General features: G+C 41.3%; 1 protein-coding gene across 1 annotated transcript in view; it reads left to right on the top strand.

The window, feature by feature from the left end:
- The window catches only part of FRAS1 (Fraser extracellular matrix complex subunit 1), a 402,680-nt gene that overhangs the window by 293,753 nt on the left and 88,804 nt on the right, over nucleotides 1-20,123 (top strand). Inside the window, exons 33-38 of the mRNA XM_087826788.1 lie at nucleotides 3,725-3,839; nucleotides 5,418-5,555; nucleotides 7,645-7,677; nucleotides 15,774-15,905; nucleotides 17,227-17,352; nucleotides 19,580-19,827. Coding sequence (XP_087682914.1) covers nucleotides 3,725-3,839; nucleotides 5,418-5,555; nucleotides 7,645-7,677; nucleotides 15,774-15,905; nucleotides 17,227-17,352; nucleotides 19,580-19,827 — 792 coding nt within the window. The remainder of the gene's footprint in view (nucleotides 1-3,724; nucleotides 3,840-5,417; nucleotides 5,556-7,644; nucleotides 7,678-15,773; nucleotides 15,906-17,226; nucleotides 17,353-19,579; nucleotides 19,828-20,123) is intronic.

Here is a 20,123-nt window from a genome sequence, read left to right as displayed (position 1 = left end):
TTTCAAATGGTTGTCCTACTCAGGGTTGGGTTGGCCAAAGTCACCACTTAAGGGAAGGCCTTGAGTAAGCCTTTCTTTCCTGGTTTCTTTTGCTTTCAGAGTAATAGTCATAGCAGAGTTCTCTTAAGACGGCTCTTACAGGGCCAGCAGAGATCCGGTTGGAACTCAAGTCTGGGCATGCTCTGTTTATTTTGTGGCTGAGGGCTTGTGTGTCCAAGTTTATTCTTGAGACCTGTCAGAAAATAATAGAATTGTTATCTGCAATCTCTGGAAATGTTTGTTTATCCTTGGAATTCCTGCTGTGCTTTGTCTGAGTCTTTCACACCACTTAAGAAAAAAAAAAAAAAAAAGAACTTCTTATGTTAGAGCTATTTTTTATTTTCCCCTACAAAAATTTGGAATTCCTTGAGGAAAGGGCCTATATCTGACTCATCTTGCATCTCTCACAGCTCTTTGCTTGGCACCTTGCACATAATAGGTTCTTACCCAATAATTCGCTGCATGAATATGTGAATGACTTAATTTTGTTGTCCTAATAAACTATGGGAGAAGATAATTTCTTGTAGGGCCTCTATTTTATTTATCTCATCTCGTTATTATTGGGTATCTGATTTCTCAGGCCCACTGTGGGCTTTGCTGCTTTTATAGAATGACAATCCACATGAGAAATTGGTCTTTTTTTAATAGAGGGTGAAATGATAATGTTGTTTGCAAATCCTGACCTAGAAGCTTAAGTTATACACACTTTGCTAAGGCTTAAGTGTTAAACTGTTTATGTCCCCCCTCCACCTCCCACCCCCACCAGATTCTTTAGATGACGTTGAAATGCAATGGTAAGTATTCTAAAAAAAGTACTGATTTAGTTTTTATAAAAAGTATTTTTATTAATTTATATGTTAGCTTAATCTTTTTATAATAATATGTTTTATTCACTCAACAAATTTTTATCAAGTAATGACGTGCTAGGTGCTTAGAATCTACCCATGAACAAACAAAAGTCGTGTTCTCATGGAGTTTACATTCTTTTGGGTATAAGTAATAAATAAAGAACTCACATATAGCAAGTTAGTGAGAAGTATTATGGTGAAACAAAAAGTAGATCAGGGCCAAGGGTGTTGGAAACGTAGTGGTGGGGACAGAGGAGACCTACGCTGCAGCTTTCAATGAGGCAGTCGGGGGCCTTTATGAAGGCAGCGACACTTAAGGAAAGGCCTGCAGGAAGTGAGGGAGACAGCCGTGCACACACCCAGGACACAGCATGCCAGGCCCAGGGAACCACGGGTCGGAGGCATCGAGTCGGGAGCATGCTTAGATGTTCAAGGAACAGCGGGATGGGGAGGGGGCAGACCATGTCAGGCCGCATAGCCATTACAGGGACTTAGCTTTTATTCTGAGTAAGATAGAGCGCCATTGCAGGGTGTTGAGCAGGGTAATGACCTTTTTTTTTTTTAATTCCCACCTGAGGAGATTTTGTCCATTGCTTTTCAGAGAGAGTGGAAGGGGGAGAGAGAGAGAGAAACATTGATGTGAGAGAGACACATCAGTTGGTTGCCTCCCACATACACCCCCACCAGGGCCAGGGATCGAGCCTGCAACTGAGGTATGTGCCCTTGGCCAGAATCAAACCCGGGACCCTTCAGTCCGTGGGCCGATGTTCTAACCACTGAGCCAAACCAGCCAGGGATCTAATGTGCTTTTTAAAGGGATCACACCGACAGCTGTGCTGAAATAGACTGGGGGGGGGGGGGGGGCAGGAGAGCAGTTGGGAAGCCATCCTGTTAACACAGCAAGGTGGTCGCAATGGCCATGGGGAGAAGTGGTTGGATTTTGGGTATATGCAGAAGTAATATGGGTGTTATGAAAACCATTATTCTGTAATATTCTCTTGTTGACAGATATTTTAATAAAAAAGTGTCTTCTGTAACGATTTCTATGAAATTTAATCTCTCATTTCGTATGATGTTTAATTGAACATTCCAAATAGGCAATATTAAAATTGATCATACTTTGATACATCTCAACCTCAATATTGCTTTCTTCAAAGAATCAAGTCCTTTTTCTACCTAGTGTCTATTTCTATTAGTAGGGAAATAGCATCCATAAATTTCATAGATATGAAATATCTGTTATCTTGGCTGGAACATATTTCTCCTTTCCATAGCCCTATGCCCATGCTAATTCTCTCTTCTTATCACTTTATTGTTTTAGGGACATCTAGATTTTCAAAAATATCTCATAATACTCAGAACATGCAGTTATTATGAGGGTTTTGAGATTACAAAGGAGGAAAATGGTACTGAACAATGTACTGAGCCTGCACTTTTTTGTCTGTGTATCTGTATGCACACATGTCCACATTTATAGCTGTGTGCACACATGCATGGGCTGTAAACACCTTATATAGGGCATATGTTTTTAATTTTCTGTCCTTACTTGTTTTATTTTAGGCTGAGAGAACAGGTACTATTTTGCAATCCTGATTTTCCTTGCTCTATACATTCCAGAGCTGAGCAATGGCCTGAAACATGACTCTATACTATAGGAGGACTGTCCTAACCTGCTAGGGCTGCCTCTCCCCAGGACAAGTATGCCTTGGGGACAATTAAAAGAGCAACTGTAACCTTCAATCTTTTCATGGTTAAAAGGAAGAGCACCACACCCTCCTGCATGAGAATTACTGAGCCCTACTCTCCTAAACAGGGAAATAAATTCCTTCTGAAAGATGCCAAGCTTCAAAGAGCGGGAGAGGGTGTCAAACTCTAACCCTTCAGGGTCAGTTAGGAAGAGCCTACAAAGAGCCACATCTTTTTGTTCTGGTTTATTGACGTGTCTCCGTCAGAGGGCCCGTGCTCACACCCCTTCCCCCTCCCTCCGCCCCACTGTGTTTTTGCTGCTGCCCAATTCAGTGTTGTGCCTGGTCATGGGATTCCGAACCTCTCCCCTCCCCCCTTTGCTGAGTGTTGTCACTGTTAGTGGGGGATGGATGTACACAGGTGCATGGATAGGAAAAGCTGCATACACATCGGCCTTCTGATTAATGTTGCTGAGCCTTCTTCGGGTTCTGAAACCTAGAAGAGAAAAAGCAATAACTAGTTCTTTTGAAAAGTAGAATGGAGACAAAGAGAAATATTGACTATTATTTACTTTAATAAACAACTAATTCTTAAATCTCTGAATTCAAATGGTGAGCCTGTGCTGGTTTTTTAGTTCATCTTTAGTCCTTTGAAACTGTCACAGTTTCAAGAAAAGAAACCAAAACAGAAAGAATCAAAGTTCCCATCAGCAAAGCTTTTTCCCAGATGCAACCTTAGCTCATTAAGTTGGAGGAGCAAAGATGTAGCGTCCAGCTGTGAATAGTAGAATATCCAGCTGTGATGGCTCATTTTCAAACAGGTACCACTGTGAGCTCCACCTAGGGAAAGTGATCATTTTGGGATGCCCAGGACACGCACCACCGAAAGCCTGAGGCAGAGGGCAGGGGAGAGAAGGGTCGGGGTGCAAGACCTGAAGGGGACTCTCTAGCCCTCTGAGGTCCCTAAGGCTGGGACCAGTCTACAGGGCAACAGGCCAGCTGCTGCTTTTGAGCTGTCAGGGAAAATTTTGTGTCACTAGCGTAAAAGCCCAGAGTGAGTTTGGGTTTTTGAGTTTAATAAGGTTTGGTTTTGCCTCTGGCTTTTGTCTTTATCACACTGTGTTTTCTTCTCCCTTCTTAAACTTCGTTTAGGCTCGGGAAGACGACCTGACTGTGATTCAGCCTCATTCTCTCTCCTTCGTAAACTCCGAGAGGCCGAGTGGAGAGATTATGTACAATGTGACTTTACCTCTGCATCCCAATCAAGGTAAGATGCACAGCAAATGATGTCTTAAGTGACCTCTTCAAGCTGTTGATGAGTCTTAAGAGCCCTGGGGTTTGTCTGCTTATACTTTCTGAATTTTAAGAAGTAACAATCATTGACACCCCTTGTTCCCAGCCTCTGAGTTAGAACCAATTGAGAAGGAGAGAGACGGTGGATAGACCTATGGGGATGAGTGTGTCGACTTTGGTATCAACAGAGCTGTGCTGGAGAACACAGTGTGTATATAGCTTCAGTCACTGGATTGAGCTCCCCCTCCCCTGTATAGAGGGAACCGGACAGACACCTGGACAGACACCAGACACGGGCACTATCTATAGGGACAGAGCCTGCCCAGTGTGGTTGTGATAGGGGATCAGACCAGAATGAGAATGTGCTAAGGACCAGGAGCTCTGCGGAGAGCTCAGAGGGGACTGAGCCACACATACTCAGTTCCTTTCCCAACTGGATAAGTCGCTCCTCTTCCCCTAGGGGAACATGGAAATGTGGAACCACAGTCAGAGGAGGGGTGGGTCCCTACCCTCAGTCCTCAGCCTTAAGATCTCTGAACTTCGGGTTTAACTAATAAGCCTATGCCCAAGGGGCATGTGACTGTCCCTCATAGGAAGGAGATCAGCTTCTATTAAGATAATTCTGCTTCTGTCTCTCAGCCTGCTCTCCCAAGACCAGTCACAGCCCTAAAAGTAAGCCTTTCACGTGATCAAATTCCCAAGGAGAAATCAAAGTCTGAAAATTAAATTCCATTACCCTTTTGATAAAATCGAAAGAAATTAAAAGTCTAAAAGTCATCATCCCTTTTTTAACCTGCTGAGTCATAGCCAGAGTCGTCCCCCCTCGGGGAGGGGTGCCAGGGAGAGATACCAGGGAGCGATGAAGCACTTCTGGACCAGCAGCCTGAATGGACTGCCTGTAAGCCCTGCAGAAGTTGAGTTAGTCCAACACCGAGCCTCAGGCGTGTCCTCCTTTGGAAGAGATAGTAGGACATGACAGATCACCACAGCATCAGCTCTGTACCTGTAAAATTTAGAAATGACAGGCGAATAGGCAGCTCCTAAGCCATTTATCACAAGCAAAGTGATCACTGTAAATCCAAGTTTTAGAATAATCCTTGTTACTGTTGCCACGATCATCACAGAGCCTAAGGAGTTTCTGAAGGGGAGAGAGGAGACAGAAAAATCTCTCTACAGCTCACCAGGAGACCAGTCTGCGCCATTTTCCCAGTGACCTTGACCTTTGAACTTAAACTCAAGGAGAGAATCTCATAATTATGGTGCAGTGTCTATGACTGCTGCAGAACTGCCTGGCCTAAGCTCAGTCGGGGCAGTAGTTTGTGTCTTACTATTGTTTATAGTTAATGATTCCTAGTCAAGAGTCTATCTAGGTTTCAGATTTTCCTCTTCTTGAATAACAGGAGAATGGTATGCCAAGAACAGCCTGAGAGCCATCGTCCTAAGGGATAAAAGACTCTCACTAGCTAGCGGGAAGGGCAGCTGATGGCTCTGGAGACTCAGTCAGCCATCCAGACCTGCTGTTGGTGCTCACACGCGGTCTCCTTCTCCCCAGGCATCATCGAACACCGGGACCAGCCTCACTCTCCCGTCCGGTACTTCACACAGGCAGATGTTAACCAGGGAAAAATAATGTATCGCCCTCCCACGGCAGCCCCGCACCTCCAGGAGATCATGGCCTACTCCTTCTCCGGTAATGCCTTCTTCTCTGTTTTAAGGTGCCCAAACTGTCCTCTGTGGATCTTTATGGCGGGCTCACCCTAACTCTTCCTGGTCCTGTTGGATAGTTTGGTGACGCTGCTTTATAGCTGTTCAAAGCAGCTCGAGACTTGTGGGCCCGTACGTGGCTTGGGCTCAGTTCATCCCTTTGTTTAACTTATTCATACACGCAGGAGTACCTTCAGTGAATCTTTAGTTTGTGCCTATTCTGTAGCAATCACTGAGGGAGGCCTTGGATATCTAGTGGTGAGCAAAAAGAGGCATGAATCCTGTTCTTGGCAAGTTTGAGAGTCTAAGAATAGAGACAGAATTTGGTAAATAATCCCAGTAATGAATGTTTAATTTCAGACTGAGATAAGAGCTCTGATAAGTAGTGGAATTAGATATAACAAGACTGACCTAGACTGAAGGCTCAGTGGAGGCTACCACAGGGTGATACTGACCGTGGAGAGATGGGGAGAAGCTAATAGGCTACTTGTGCGTGTTGGGATAGTTTAGTGGGAGAACATTCCTGAAGAAAGGACACACACCCCATGTGCAGAGTCCCTGGGGAGGGAGCAAATGAGGCATCCTGGAAATTGAAAAGAAAGTCTGGTGTGTCTAGAATGTGGGTGGTTTAGCAGAGAAGGGATGGGCCTGGAGAGAGAGAGATTCCTGAACTTAGAGGTGCTGAACGCCTATCGGGATTTGGATCTTTATTCCAACAGCACTAAGAGCCTGGGGGCTTTAAGATCTAGGGGGATGGCTTTTCATAAGGAACTCTTCAGTGCAGTGACATGAATGGATCTGAGGAGGAAGCCAGGGTGGATGAGCATGTGGGCGAAAGGAATACAGTGAGAAGGACCCCATGTAGGAATGGAGGGTGCAGCGACCTTTTGGGATTAAAACTTGGATTTGTCAAAAGGCTCCTTTTTTAAAGGAAGAGAAGACTAAGTAAAAGAATAACTGCATTTCTAAATTAAACCAGCATGTACCCTTCCACTAAGCCAAGATCATCTTAATCCTCACACCCCTTATCTCTCCCCTTGACCTGGTAATCAGAGCTGCTGGCTGCAAAGCAGGAGTCTTGAGTCTCTACCCTAAATGTTTCTGTGCCTCAAAATGATTTTAAAAATCTTGAAGCTGTTTCTTTATGATCGTTAAGGTATATGTACCACATAACACAATTAATATAGAGTATTATTTTTATATGGTAACTTAATTAATATGGAATAGCTATTAATTTCTTGTGATGAGTTGAACATGGATAAAATAATATTGGAGTTATGTTTTAAATTATGGCCAACATTTAAAGTAATAATTGCCATTATTTATGTAACTGCAGTTGTCTGGGACATGATTAACTACTCAATTAGGTTGAAAATCTCTAAGGATGGGGGTAGGCCACTTCTCTAAGGAGTATCCCCAGTGTTTAGTAACTGGGTAACCAATAGGCCATGCAAATGTTCATGGTTCCCTAACCCCTACTTTTCAAGACCTACTTTACAAGAAACTCAGGATACCCTGGGATTAGAAGGAAAGAAAACATGTCAGCCATGGTTGACGTTATTTCTGTATCCATTATACTCGGCTGAGTTCCTAGAGCCTTTTTAGAGAGAGCTGAGTCCTATCCTATATAATCTGCAGGGTAAATGTCATGAGATAAATCTCTCACGCTGTTACAGTGTGTAAATCATTGTCACAGGCATCACTCAGTTCTACAATGGAATTTATCCACCAGACAGCCTTGTCAGTGATATATGACATCACCCACATTCACGGATTTATAAGGTTTTATGTACTGATAAAATGAAATCTGAATGAATGTATTATAAATCACTCTGGCTGCTGTGATATAAAATTGTTCCACTTTGTGGTTCTTTTGGTTTCTTAAAATTAGTGTTGATACCATTAAATTCAACATAACATTTTCAAATGACCTTGTAGCCTTTCCTTAAACCATAATAATTTAGATGAAAACATCCTTCACTTTTTCAACCTCTGCCCCATGTTTTATACCTTCCCCATTTATTTCTGACCCCAGAATGTTTAGTGCACTGATTTTCTCTCTTCTGTTCTTGCAGGTCTCCCAGAATCGGTGAAATTCCACTTCACAGGTGAAGATTTTAATCTCAATTTTATTAGAAAATGAATTTTTCCTTTCCTTATTAGTCTTTTCTTTTTTGCTCTCTTCATCATTACTTCTGGCTGTTTTCTAAGAACTGCTTAAAAGTTACATAAGACAAGTTTCTTCTAAAATAATCACATGGCTAGTTAAATAGTCATAGCTTAACTTTGTATTCATAGGAAAAACAATACACCAAGGATACCAAAGGCTAGTGTTATTTCAGCCCCATTTCAACCTGTTCAAATATCTGTTAAAAATAGATAATAGTGTTGCCCTGGCCAGTGTGGTTCAGTTGGTTGAATGTCCTCCCGTGCACTGAAGGGTTGCCAGTTCAATTCTCGGTCAGGGCACATGCCCAGGTTTCGGGCTCAATCCTCAATGGAGGGTGTGCAGGAGGCAGCTGATCAATGTTCTGCTCTCACATCAGTGTTTCTCTCTTTCCCTTTTCCTCCTCTCTCTATAAAAATCACTAAAAAACAGTCTTTAAAAAAAAGAGGTAATAGTGGTTAAAATTATAGACTCTGGAAACAAACTGCCTGGGGTTCTGCCTACTCTGGGAAAGTTTCTTAACCTCTAACCCTGAATATCTTGTCCATCATTGAGAATAATAAATAATAATTCTATTTATGTAAAGCTCCCAGGCACATTGTCATCTCTATGTGACACCCATCTAATGAAAATGGTTTTGTATAGTCTTGAATAGAGCCTTTCACTGAGTACCTTGTTATCAGAGCAAGAAGTGTTATGACCCAGAGAGTGAGTTGTGAAAGCTGTGTGTAGGAGGTCTCAGCATCCCAGCTTTCGTTCACAGTGCACTGGAACCTGAGTGCCAACAAGCAAAAGCAGAGTCAGATCTGGCATCTACGCTGGGCAAAATAGGGGCAAGCATTCTTCTTTAGGTCTAGAGTGAGGTTGGTTGATTAAATGGCATTCTTAAATAGCTGTTTAGTTAGAATTGACTATTCTATTTGAATCAACCATCCATATGGCCTGTCATATTTCATGTAGACTTAAATCTTGGTGAGAGAGAGTCACCTCCATCAAACTCTAAGACCTGCCTTTCTTCTTTGAGGATTTAAAATCACATTTTAATCAACAGTAAATTTTAGTGTTAAGTCCTTTTTTTTTTTTTTTTGAGATATCATTGACATATAACATGGTTTTAGTTTCAGGTGTACACATAATCATTCAATATTTGTATGTATTGACAAATGATTACCACAATAAGTCTAGTTAACATTAGTCATCATATACAGTTACAAAAGTTATTTTCTTGTGATGAAAACTTTTTTATTGAATTTACTGGGGTGACATTGGTTAATAAAATTATATAGGTTTTTAAGTGTTTAATTCTCTAATACATCATTTGTTTATTGCATTGTGTGTTCCCCACCCCAGGACAAGTCTCCTTCCATCACCATTTATCTCCCCTTTACCTTCTTCTATGGAGCCCTATCCCTGTCCCACTGGTAATGACCGCACTGTTGTCTGTGTTTATGAGTTTGTTTTTGTTTGTTTGTTTGTTTTTTGCTTAATCCCTTGGCCTTTTCTTGCAGCCTGCTACCCACTCCCCTCTGACAGCTGTCAGTGTGTTCTCTGTATTTATGAGTCTGCCTCTATGTTGTTTGTTAGTTTATTTGTTCATTAGATTCCACATATAGTATAAGTAAAATCATATGGTACTTGGCTTTCTCTGACTAGCTTATTTCACTTAGCATAATACTCTCCAGGTCCATCCGTGCTGTCACAAAGGGTAAGCTTTCCTTCCTTTTTATGGCCAAGGAGTATTTCATTGTGTAAATGTCCCACAGCCTTTTTATCCGCTCATCTACTGAGGGGCACTTGGGCTGCTTCTAAATCTTGGCTATTGTAAATCACGCTGCAATGAATATAGGGGTGCATAGATTCTTTCAAATTAGTAGTTTGGGTTTCTTTGGATATAGTCCTAGAAGTGGAATCATTGGGTCATAAGGCAGTTCTATTTTTAATTTTTTGAAGTAACTCCATCCTGCTTTTCACAGTAGCTGCACCAGACTACATTCCTACCAACAGGGGATGAGACTTCTCTTTTCTCCACACCCTCACCAACACTTGTTTGTTGATTTATTGATGGTAGCCATTCTGACAGGTGTGATGTGGTATCTCATTGTGGATTTCTCTAATGATTAGTGACATTGAACATCTTTTCATATATCTGTTGGCTATCTGTATGTCCTCTTTGAAGAAGTGTCTCTTCAGGTTCTTTGCCCATTTTTAAATTGGATTGTTTGTTTTTATTGGTGTTGAGTTGTATAAGTTCTTCATAAATTTTGGATATTAAACCCTTATCAAATGTGTCATTGGCGAATATGTTCTCCCAATCAGTGGGTTGTCTTTTTATTTTGTTGATGGCTTCCTTTGCTGTGCAAAAACTTTTAGTTTGATGTAGTCCCATTTACTTATTTTTGTTTCCCTTACCCAATAGGATATATCAGAATAAAATATTGTTACAAAAAATATCTGAGATTTTACTGCCTATATTTTCTTCTAGTATTTTTATGGTTTCAAGTCTTACATTTAAGTCTTTAATCTATTTTGAGTTTATTCTTGTGTATGTTGTAAGAAGGTGGTCTGATTTATTTTTTGCATGTATTTGTCCAATTTTCCCAATATCACTTATTGAATAGACTATCTTTACCCCATTGTGTGTTCTTGCCTCCTTTGTCAAATATTAATTGGCCATTAAAGCATGGGTTTATTTCTGGGCTCTCTATTCTGTTCCATTGATCTATATGTCTGTTTTTATGCCAGTACCATGCTGTTTTGATGACTGTGGTTTTGTAGTATGGTTTGATATCAGGTAGCATAATTCTTCCATCTTTGTTCTTCTTTCTCAAAATTTATGTGTCTATTTGGGGTCTTTTGCCATTCCATATAAATTTTTGGCATATTTGTTCTAATTCTGTGAAATACACCATTGGTCTCTTGATAGGAACTGTGCTGAATCCATAGATTGCTTTGTGTAGAATGGACATTTTAATGATGTTAATTATTCCTACCCATGACCATAGTATATGCTTCCACTTATTTGTATCTTCTTCATTTTCTTTCTTCAGTGTCTTATAATTTTATAAGTACAGGTTATTTACATCCTTGGTTAAATTTAATCCTAGCTAATTTTTTATGCAGTTGTGAATGGGATTATTTTCTTAGTTTTTCTTTCTGATAGTTCATTATTGATGTATAGAAATGCAACTAATTTGGGGATATTTATTTTGTATCCTGCTACTTTACTGAATTCATTTATCAGGTCTAGTAGTTTTTGGTAGAATCTTTAGGGTTCTCATCATCTACAAATAATTACAGTTTTACTTCTTCCTTTCCCATTTGGATGCCTTTTATTTCTTCTTCACGCCTGATCGCTGTGGCTGGGACTTCTAGCACTATGTTGAATAGGAGTGTTGAAAACAGACATTCCTGTCTTGTTCCTGATCTTAAGGGAAATGCTTGTAGCTTTTGCCCACTGAGTATGATGTTGGCTGTGGGTTTGTCATATATGTCCTTTCTTATGTTAAGAAACATAAGAAAGGCCATATATTTATCTTATAACCGGAAGTTTGTACCTTTTGACCATCTTCATTCATTTCACCCACCTCCCATCCCTTATCTCTGGCAACCACTAATCTGTTCATTTTTTAGGGTTCACATGTAAATGAGATCATATGGTTTGTCTTCAAGGTCCATCCATGTTGTCTGTCACAAATTGCAAGATTTCATTCTTTTTTATGGCCGAATAATATTCCATTATATATATATGCATACACACACACACACACACACACACACACACACGACATTTTCTTTATCCACTTATCCATCAGTGGACACTTAGGTTGTTTCCATGCCTTGGCTATTGTAAATAATGCTGCAGTAAACATGAGGATGCAGATATCTTTTCAAGTAGTATTTTCATGGTTTCATTTTTTTATTTTTCAGATAAATACCCAGAATTGGGACTGTTAAGTTATATGGTAGCTCTATTTTTAATTTTGTGAGGAACCTTCACACTGTTTTCCATGGTGGCTGCACCAGTTTACATTCTCACTAAGAGTGCACAAGGGTTTCCTTTTTCTTACATTCTCACCAACACTTGCTGATTATTGTGCTTTTGATAATATCATGTCATGTGCAAATAGTGACAGTTTTACTTCCTTTCCAATTTGGATGCCTTTTATTTCTTTTTCTAGTGTTGTGTCATTGTGGTTATGAACCCAGTATCAGCTCATTTCTAGTGAGAGACTTCTAGATAATTAATATAGTCAGTGATATTATACAATAGATTATAACGTTTATGTTTTAACAAATAAATTTACAATATAAGTTGTCTTATTTAATCCTTGTAACAATGTTGTAAGGACGGGTATTATTTTTAGAATTTTAAGGCTGAGGAACTGGGGGTCATTACAGTAAGTCATGTGCCTAGGTCTCTACACCTGGTAAATAGTAGTACCAGGTGTTGGTGCACGTTTCTGATTCTGAGTATGGGATATTTAGTTTAGTCTGGTGTGGATTGTGTTGGTCATGAAAAACACGCACATATAGTGTTCCAGTTTAGTTTCCAAGCCTCAAATTTTCCCTGAAAACTTGAATAGGTAAAGGGATTAACTATTAACTTCCTTGGGCCTTAAAATTAACTGAACCTTGAACCTATTTTACAGAGTAAAGGAAATGGACCTTTGGCTGACCTTAATTTATTTTGTTTGTGCCTGAGGTTTCTTTCTTTAAAAATGTTGAATGATCGTTTAAAAATTTTATTTTAAAGACAATTTTAGAGCAATTTTAGGTTTACAACAAAATCAAAAATGTATAAAGATTTACCCTATACCCCTTAGCCCCCACATGCATAGCATACCCTCTCCCATGATCAGAATCACTCACCTTTTATCAAGCGTGAACCTACATTGACATCTCCTAATCACCCAAAGTCTATAGTTTGCTTTAGGGTTCACTCATGGTGTTGTACAATCTTTGGGTTTGTACCAACGTATGACATTTACCCATCATTATAATATCATCAGAGTATATACCCTGCCCTAAAAATTCTCTGTGCTCTGTCCATTCATCTCCCCCACCCCACCTCTCACTTTCAGCAACCGATATTCTTTTTATTGTCTTCCATAATTTTGCCTTTTTCAGAGTGTCATGAGTTGGAATTATACAATACGTTGCCTTCTCAGATTGGCTTGTTTCACTTAGTAATAATAGGCCTTTGAGATTTCTCCATGTCTTTTCACGGCTTGATAGCTCATTTCTTTTTAGTGCTAAATAATCTTTCATTGTGTGCATGTACCACAGTTTATTTATTCATTCACCCAGTGAAGGACATATTGGTTGTTTCCAAGTTTGGCAATTATGAATAAAACTGCTATAAACATCTGTGTGCAGGTTTTTGCGTGGACCCGAATTTTCAGTTTCGTTGGGTAAATACCAAAGAGTGCAATTGCTGGGTCATATGGTAAAAGTATGTTCAGTTTTATAAGAAACTGCCAAACTATCTTCCAAAGTGGCTGTGCCACTCTGCACTCCCATCAGCAGTGTATGAGAGTTCTTGAGCGTGTGGTGGTGTCAGTGTTCCAGATTTTGGCCATTCTAATTGGAATGTAGGGTATCTCTTTGTTGTTTTCATTTGTGTGTCCCTGCTCACATATGATGTGGAGCATCTTTTCATAGGCTTATTTGCCATCTGTATATCTTCTTTGGTAAGGTGTCTGTTGAAGTCTTTGGGCCATTTTTAAATAAGATTGCTGTCTTATTGTTGAGTTTTAAGAGATCTTTGCGTATGTTGGCTAACAGTCCTACATCATATGTGTCTTTTGCAAATATTTTCTACCATTTTGTGGCTTGTCCTCTTATTCTTTTGATATTATCTTTCACAGAGCAGTTTTTTATTTTAATGAAGTCCAGTTTATCGATTATTTCTTTCATAAATCATGTCTTTGGTCTTATATCTAAAAAGGCATCACATAACCCAAGGTCATCTAGGTTTTCTCCTGTGTTATCTTCTAGGTGTTTTGTAGGTTTGTGGTTTACATTTAGGTTTATGACCCATTTTGAGTTAACTGTTGTGAAGGGTGTAAGAGATTCCTTTTTTTAAGGAGAAAAACTTTTGTGGTCTGGTAGGAAGGAAGCCATCACCTTTAGGAAAATTTTGTGAGAGAGAACTTTAAATTGGGCACATAATGAATTAAGGTGACAACAAGCCCATACCCTGGCAATATTAGCCATAGAACAAAGGAGAACAGCTCATTTGGTTAGTCAGCTAAGACAGGAAGGAAAGCTGATATTCCTGAGCTGGCTGCTTCGAGATAAGCACAGATACTGTGCAGAACTGTCCTGAGCAAGGAAAACACAGCAGGTGAATGGTGCCCACGGGAGGCATCTGACCCAAAGAGACAGTCTGACTGTTTCCTAGAGAAATCAGAAACGCTGCTTAAAAAGAGGGCTGGCCATGTAATTGCTAACATTTGGATCGTAAGCTCTCATGTTTGCTTGCAAAACCCTGTACCCACATGATACATTTTCTTGGTAATAAGTACCAGAAAATAGCTTTCTTCCATTTATTTATGAGGGCAAACATATACCTTGGTCATAGTGATAGCTGTGTGATATGACCAAAGCTCTAAGTTTTGGGGCCTTTCCTTTCCTTTCTGTAAGTAAGGATGTTGAAAGCTCCCTGAGGTCTTCCCATTAAAAAAATAAAATTAATGTAAAACATTAAAAAAATTAAAATTATATTATGCAATTATTTGTTTTTATTTAACTGAGGGGTTTGTTATTTAGATTCCAAGGACTTCAGAAAATTCCAAATTTATGAAAATTTATGAAAAGTTAATATGTTTGTCCACAAACCCCCAGAAGTTAAGAATTGTCTTTTCTTACCTTTGAGGATCCAGAGAGAAGACTGAGCCTAAACAAGGAATCAGAGGCAATAATTTTGACATTTGACTGGATGACCAGAGCCCTAAAACCTTTATTCCTATAGGAATTGTGTCTTCTCTCCTTTAATGGGGCTATTTCTGGACTTCTCTTGGATATGGAATGTACCTTATAAAATCCAGGCAAATCTTTTAGATCTGTCCTCAAGGAAAAGAGACATCTCAAATGTAAATGGAACCATTACTAGGAGTCACTGAGCAATGCTTTACTTTGCTTAAGTTCAGCAAAGTAAAGATTCCTATTGACTGTTACTAAGTACAGATGAAAGTGAAGAAGGAAACCAGTTTGTTATAACCAACCCGTATACAAGCATAGCACACATTTAAAATAGTCAATAGTAAATAAAGTTAAAAATAAGTAAAAATAAAATAAAATAATCAATAGTACAGTTCTCTCAATTGCCACTACAAATAAACACATTGATGAGCTGGTGGCCAGGCAATCCTCCTGGCTTTTAGAGAAGAGAGGGTGTGTTAAGTTGTGGGGAAGTGGAAATAAGAGTAAAGAATCAGGCAATTCTGCTTTCACTTCCCTCAGGTGATCAGTATTCACTTGGATGTCAGATAACCCAGGGAAATAAAATCTAAAGTCACTGTTTTGTTCACGAAGGTGTCTTACATTTGCCGCATTGTGCATAATGACCAGGGAAAAATGGGTCTGCTCCCTTCCAAACAAATGCCATTAGAGACATTTGTATGGACATTTCCTGTCCTCTTCAAAAGTTATTTTCTCAAGGGACATAAACACGTCATTTCTAAAAGAGATTTCTTGAAAAAAAATTTCTCTGGAACATTGGAAGGCTGAATTTAATCAAAAAATAATTCCTTAAATAAAAGCCTTTACCAGCTTCATCTAAAGGGACAAATTTTGTATTGCTTTCCTTGCCCTAACACTTACCACTTGCTTCTCGGAGTGGACTTGCTGCTGCGGCCCCTGCCCCTTCGGTCCCCCATAGGAGAGGCTGTGTTAGAAGAGCGCCCAGTGTCTTGCTTGCTTTCCCGTTGTCGGCACCTCTTCAAAGCATCTGTACAACTTCTGGCTACTCGTTTGCGGAAGGAGCCTGAAGGCGATGTGCCGGCAGCACTAAGTGTGTGTCCCTGCCCTTTCTAGCTTCGGACGGAGAGCGCACGAGTCCCGAGATGGCCCTCACCATTCACCTCGTTCAGGCCGGCCGGCGCCCCCCGGAGGCCCAGGCCGCAGCGCCGCTGCTCCAGGTCCGCCCCGGCGGCAGGACGCCTGTGGGTAAGAGCTGCAGCCCCACAGGAAATGGCTGTGGCGGTGGAGCCGTGTTTCAGCAGTGTCCTGTTCGCACCCCAGCTGGTCACCGAGAAGTAACGACCCCCGCTCCCAGAAGGCGCCGGCACCCGCCTCTGGACCCTTCCCTCCGCCCTATGCCTTGGAGACAGAAGCAGAGGGAGAGAGGGGGATAAATCCTTCAGAGGCCAGTGCTCAGTGGTGGGCTCCAACACAGAATTTATTTTCCAGCCTCCAGGAGACTGATTTGTGGCCCTCACTAAAGTGTAGAGTAACGGAGAGCGGAGAGAACGGGGGAGCAGTTCCGATGACTCCCTTCGTTTCCTATTTAGAAAGTAAAGAGCAGCAGGAGGAATGACAGGTCACAATAGCCTTCGGAAGTTGCGAAGAGCTGGTGGTGGCCAGTTCCTTGGCATGTGATTTGATTTGCCCGTTAGTGTACCCCCTCTTTAGAAGCGTATGCTTTCACCAAGGACATCGTAAGAGCAAACAGGGTGTATCTCGTTTTGTTAGGTGTGCTCTCCAGTCCTTATCCAGGTTCTACATGTGGGTATTGGCCTCAAATTAATTGTCACCCAGCTTAGAAACAAACTATATGCACAAAGACAACTGTCTCTTTCACCCTACTTCTCGCTGCAGTGATGGCTGGAGCAGCCACTGTTAAAATAACTTGGCTCTTACGTAGATTCAGAGAAAGAAAATGGGAAGAAACAATGAAAAGCAAAACAGTTTCCTGGGGGTAGTTTCTGGAAGAAAACCTACCCGATCCGGTCGGGACTGATCTTTTTATAGGTTTCCCTATTCTCATTTGAATGGCAGGAAAAAAAGGTGTTCTGAGTTCAGAACTACCTACTTACAAGTTAACTTGTGGAAGCACCTGCTTGTAATTTGGGGATGGACTATAGTATTTTTCTCTCTTTTGTGGTTGATTGGAATTAAATAATGTTTTCCTATAGCTATCAAATTACCCACAACATGGCTTCCAGCCTGGCTTGTAGCTTCAATTAACACAGAGAATACAGGTTTTTTGTTGTTGTTTTTTAAAAATATATCTTTATTGATTTCAGAGAGAGGAAGGGAGAGGGAGAGAGAGAAACATCAATGATGAGAGAGTCATTGATCGGCTGCCTCCCGCACGCCCCCGACTGGGGATCGAGCCCGCAACCCGGGCATGGGCCCTGACCGGGGGTGGAACCGCGATCTCCTGGATCCTAGGTGGATGCTCAGCCGCTGAGCCACCCTGGCCGGGCGCGAGAATGCGGTTTTTAATGTGCACACTTTCTCACCACCCTTATTCCCCGGCCTGCAGGACTGCAGTGGGCAGGAGGAGGCGCCCGCACAGCGCCTGAAGAGCTCCTGTTTGAGCTGCGGAAGCCCCCGGAGCACGGGGTGCTCCTGAAGGACACAGCCGAGCTCCCAGGGCCCCTGGCCGCAGGTAGCTGCTCGCTCTGGCCCTCACCTGCTCGGGGGGTTTCTTGCTCTACCGTCAGTTTTGCGTGTCTCAGACAAGAAGTCAGCAATTTTGTGGGACAAACTCTGAGGAGATACTTAGAAAGGAAAAAAAACTTCAGTGTTTAGTCCACTGGCTGAAATATTTGGGACTTCCTTCTCTGTGCCACTTCCCATGCCCAAAACTATGAAGCTGTTTCCTCAAATTGTAGGTGAAATTGGTTGATTTCTGAAACCTGGGGTAAACGCATTTTGAACAGCCTCATATGAGTTGTCAGCTGCCACTTTCCTATGGGTTGTTCATGGACATGAATTTGTTTCCCTTACTGTGGTATGTAAATCTTCACGGTATTTATAGCACTGTGATTCTAATAGTGTGAACTACATGTGTCTTCATTCATAAAAAAGGAAACACATTATTAAACTAGTATTTATGCAATATAACAGTGTGGTAATATGACCAGCTTTCCAGAATAATATTTACTGTGCTTTCTCCAGTTATAAAAAATAATATATATTGGTTGTTTAGAAAGTACTGGAAAACACAAAGAATATAACTATATCTAATTTTTAATACTCATCTCTTATATATCAACGTAGATATTATCCTTTTGAAAGTCATCACCTTGGGATACTATGTGCTTATTCTGACAGTCTTTACTTTCTCAAAATCTTTATATAATTCCTAGTTGTCATGTAAAAATGCATTATTCTGAATATCCCTGCAGAGGTAGGGGGCAGGTCTTTGACCTTGAAGGCAGATTGAATTTGTGAGAACAAGCAGTAGGCACTTGGGAGTCACAAAGGCAGGTTTTTTACAAGTTTACTGAACAAAAGAAGGGTTATTGGAATAGATTTCTAGTACCCTAAGGGAACTACTTTAGGATCATGATAGTCATAGCCCAGTTTTGTGAGCATTATATTTCACCTCTATTTGTGTAATTAACATAGAGATCCAAAGATGTTTGTGAAATGTTCTTTTTAATGTGTTACAATAAACTTATCAGTCTTATTACTTTTTTAAGCACAATGCCACTAGCACCAGTAAATCACCATAACACAATGTTGAAAGAGTAATACAGAGAATAAATAAATTCTTTAGTTTAATTACATAACATACCAGTGATGAGAGTCAATAATCTATCAGGAAATAGAGTTGAAAATAACATCTAAGGAGACCAATACCTCAACTGTGCTCTGTGGAATTGTTGGGACCCATGACACTAAGTGGCATTTCTCATAAAACGGGCTCCTTGACCAAACAATTTTGAGAAGCTTTAATATTGTATATTAAAGATTCTAAAATTCTAATAAATCCTGCAGTTTAAAAGTCAGAGAAAGACAAGTGCCATATGATTTCACTCATATGTGGAATTTAATGAACAAACTGAACTACCAAGCAAAACAGAGACAGACTCATAGAGCGAGAGCAGGCTGACAGCTCGGGGGGGGGGGGGGGGGGCCAAAAAGAACAAATGAGAGAGGGAACTCACGGACATGGCCAACAGCGATGCTTGCCGGGCGGCGGCGAGGTGGAAGCGGGCATAGAGGGGAGAAATGGTGATGGGCAAAAACAGATCGTAAGTAAAGTCAGGGGGGAAAAGTTTTAAATTTTGTTGAAACCTATTTTTCCTAAACCGACATGACCTAGAAACATTTTCACACAGCGCATAGCAAATCTATCATGAATTAGTACTCTAGACTTAGCCTGAGTTTCTAATTTCAAGTATATTTTATAAATTTTTAGATATTTTTTTAATTTTAAAAAATCTTATGCTCTCAAAGCAAAGACCTCTTACGGGTTCATTCAGCATAATTTATTTTCTTTTTCAAACAATTCTTAGTGTCCAGATTAGCTACTGGAAGGACTGACATAAAGAATAGAGGCTTATCCGTTATTCTCTAGAGCAGAGCGATGAGTGGGTCTTACAGAGGCCGGTTGAAGGGGAAAACCAATAGCGCCGCCCCGTGGAACCAGCCACCTTGTGACACAGTGAGCCGTCCACCCGGGGGCGCTGAAGGCCAGGCTAGGTACCCCCTCCAGGGCACAGAGAGGGAATTCTGTGTTGGGTGGCTGCCTGGGCTAATTAGCTCACGTCTCCCAGTTTGTGAGCCTATACGTACTTTGAAATCCTGACATCAAAGGTGATATATAAGTGAAAAGTGTCATTCCCAGAAGTCATTGGTTCGGTCATGTGTTTTATTCTTGAAAGGTGACACTTTCACGTATGAGGATATTGAGAAAAATGTCCTGCAGTATCTCCACGATGGCTCCTCTGCACAGGAAGACAGCATGGAGATCTCGGTCACAGATGGCCTCTCAGCGACCACCGTGAACCTGAGAGTGCAGGTGTCCGCGCCAGCGGCCCGAGCGCCTCGGCTGGCTGCCGGGGCCTCTCTGAGCATGACCGTCGCTAGCGAGAGCACAGCCGTAATCACTAGATCGCACCTCGCTTACGTCGTAAGTGCTCCGCCTGCCCCGTTCTCTCTGGCCGGGCTCACTAGCGGGCAGTGGCGGGCCCGGCACCTGGGGCTCCGGGCGTGCGGCCCCTCAGGGACTCCTTTCCCAGCTGTCCTGCAGCTCCGCTCTTTGGAACAGTTACTCTCTCTGCCAGCGGCTCTCGGTGTCTCACCACAGGCAAGGGGATGAGCAAGCCTTGGTGAAAACATGAGTGTGTGTAGAGATGGGTGACTGGCAACAGGAAACAGTGCCAGTGTCCAAAAGGCCCAAGTCCCCATATTTTAAATTCCATCCAT

This window comes from Miniopterus natalensis, chromosome 1 (genome assembly GCF_054644295.1).
Source record: "Miniopterus natalensis isolate mMinNat1 chromosome 1, mMinNat1.hap1, whole genome shotgun sequence".
NCBI lineage: Eukaryota > Metazoa > Chordata > Mammalia > Chiroptera > Miniopteridae > Miniopterus > Miniopterus natalensis.
This window is presented reverse-complemented; position numbering and strand designations above follow the sequence as displayed.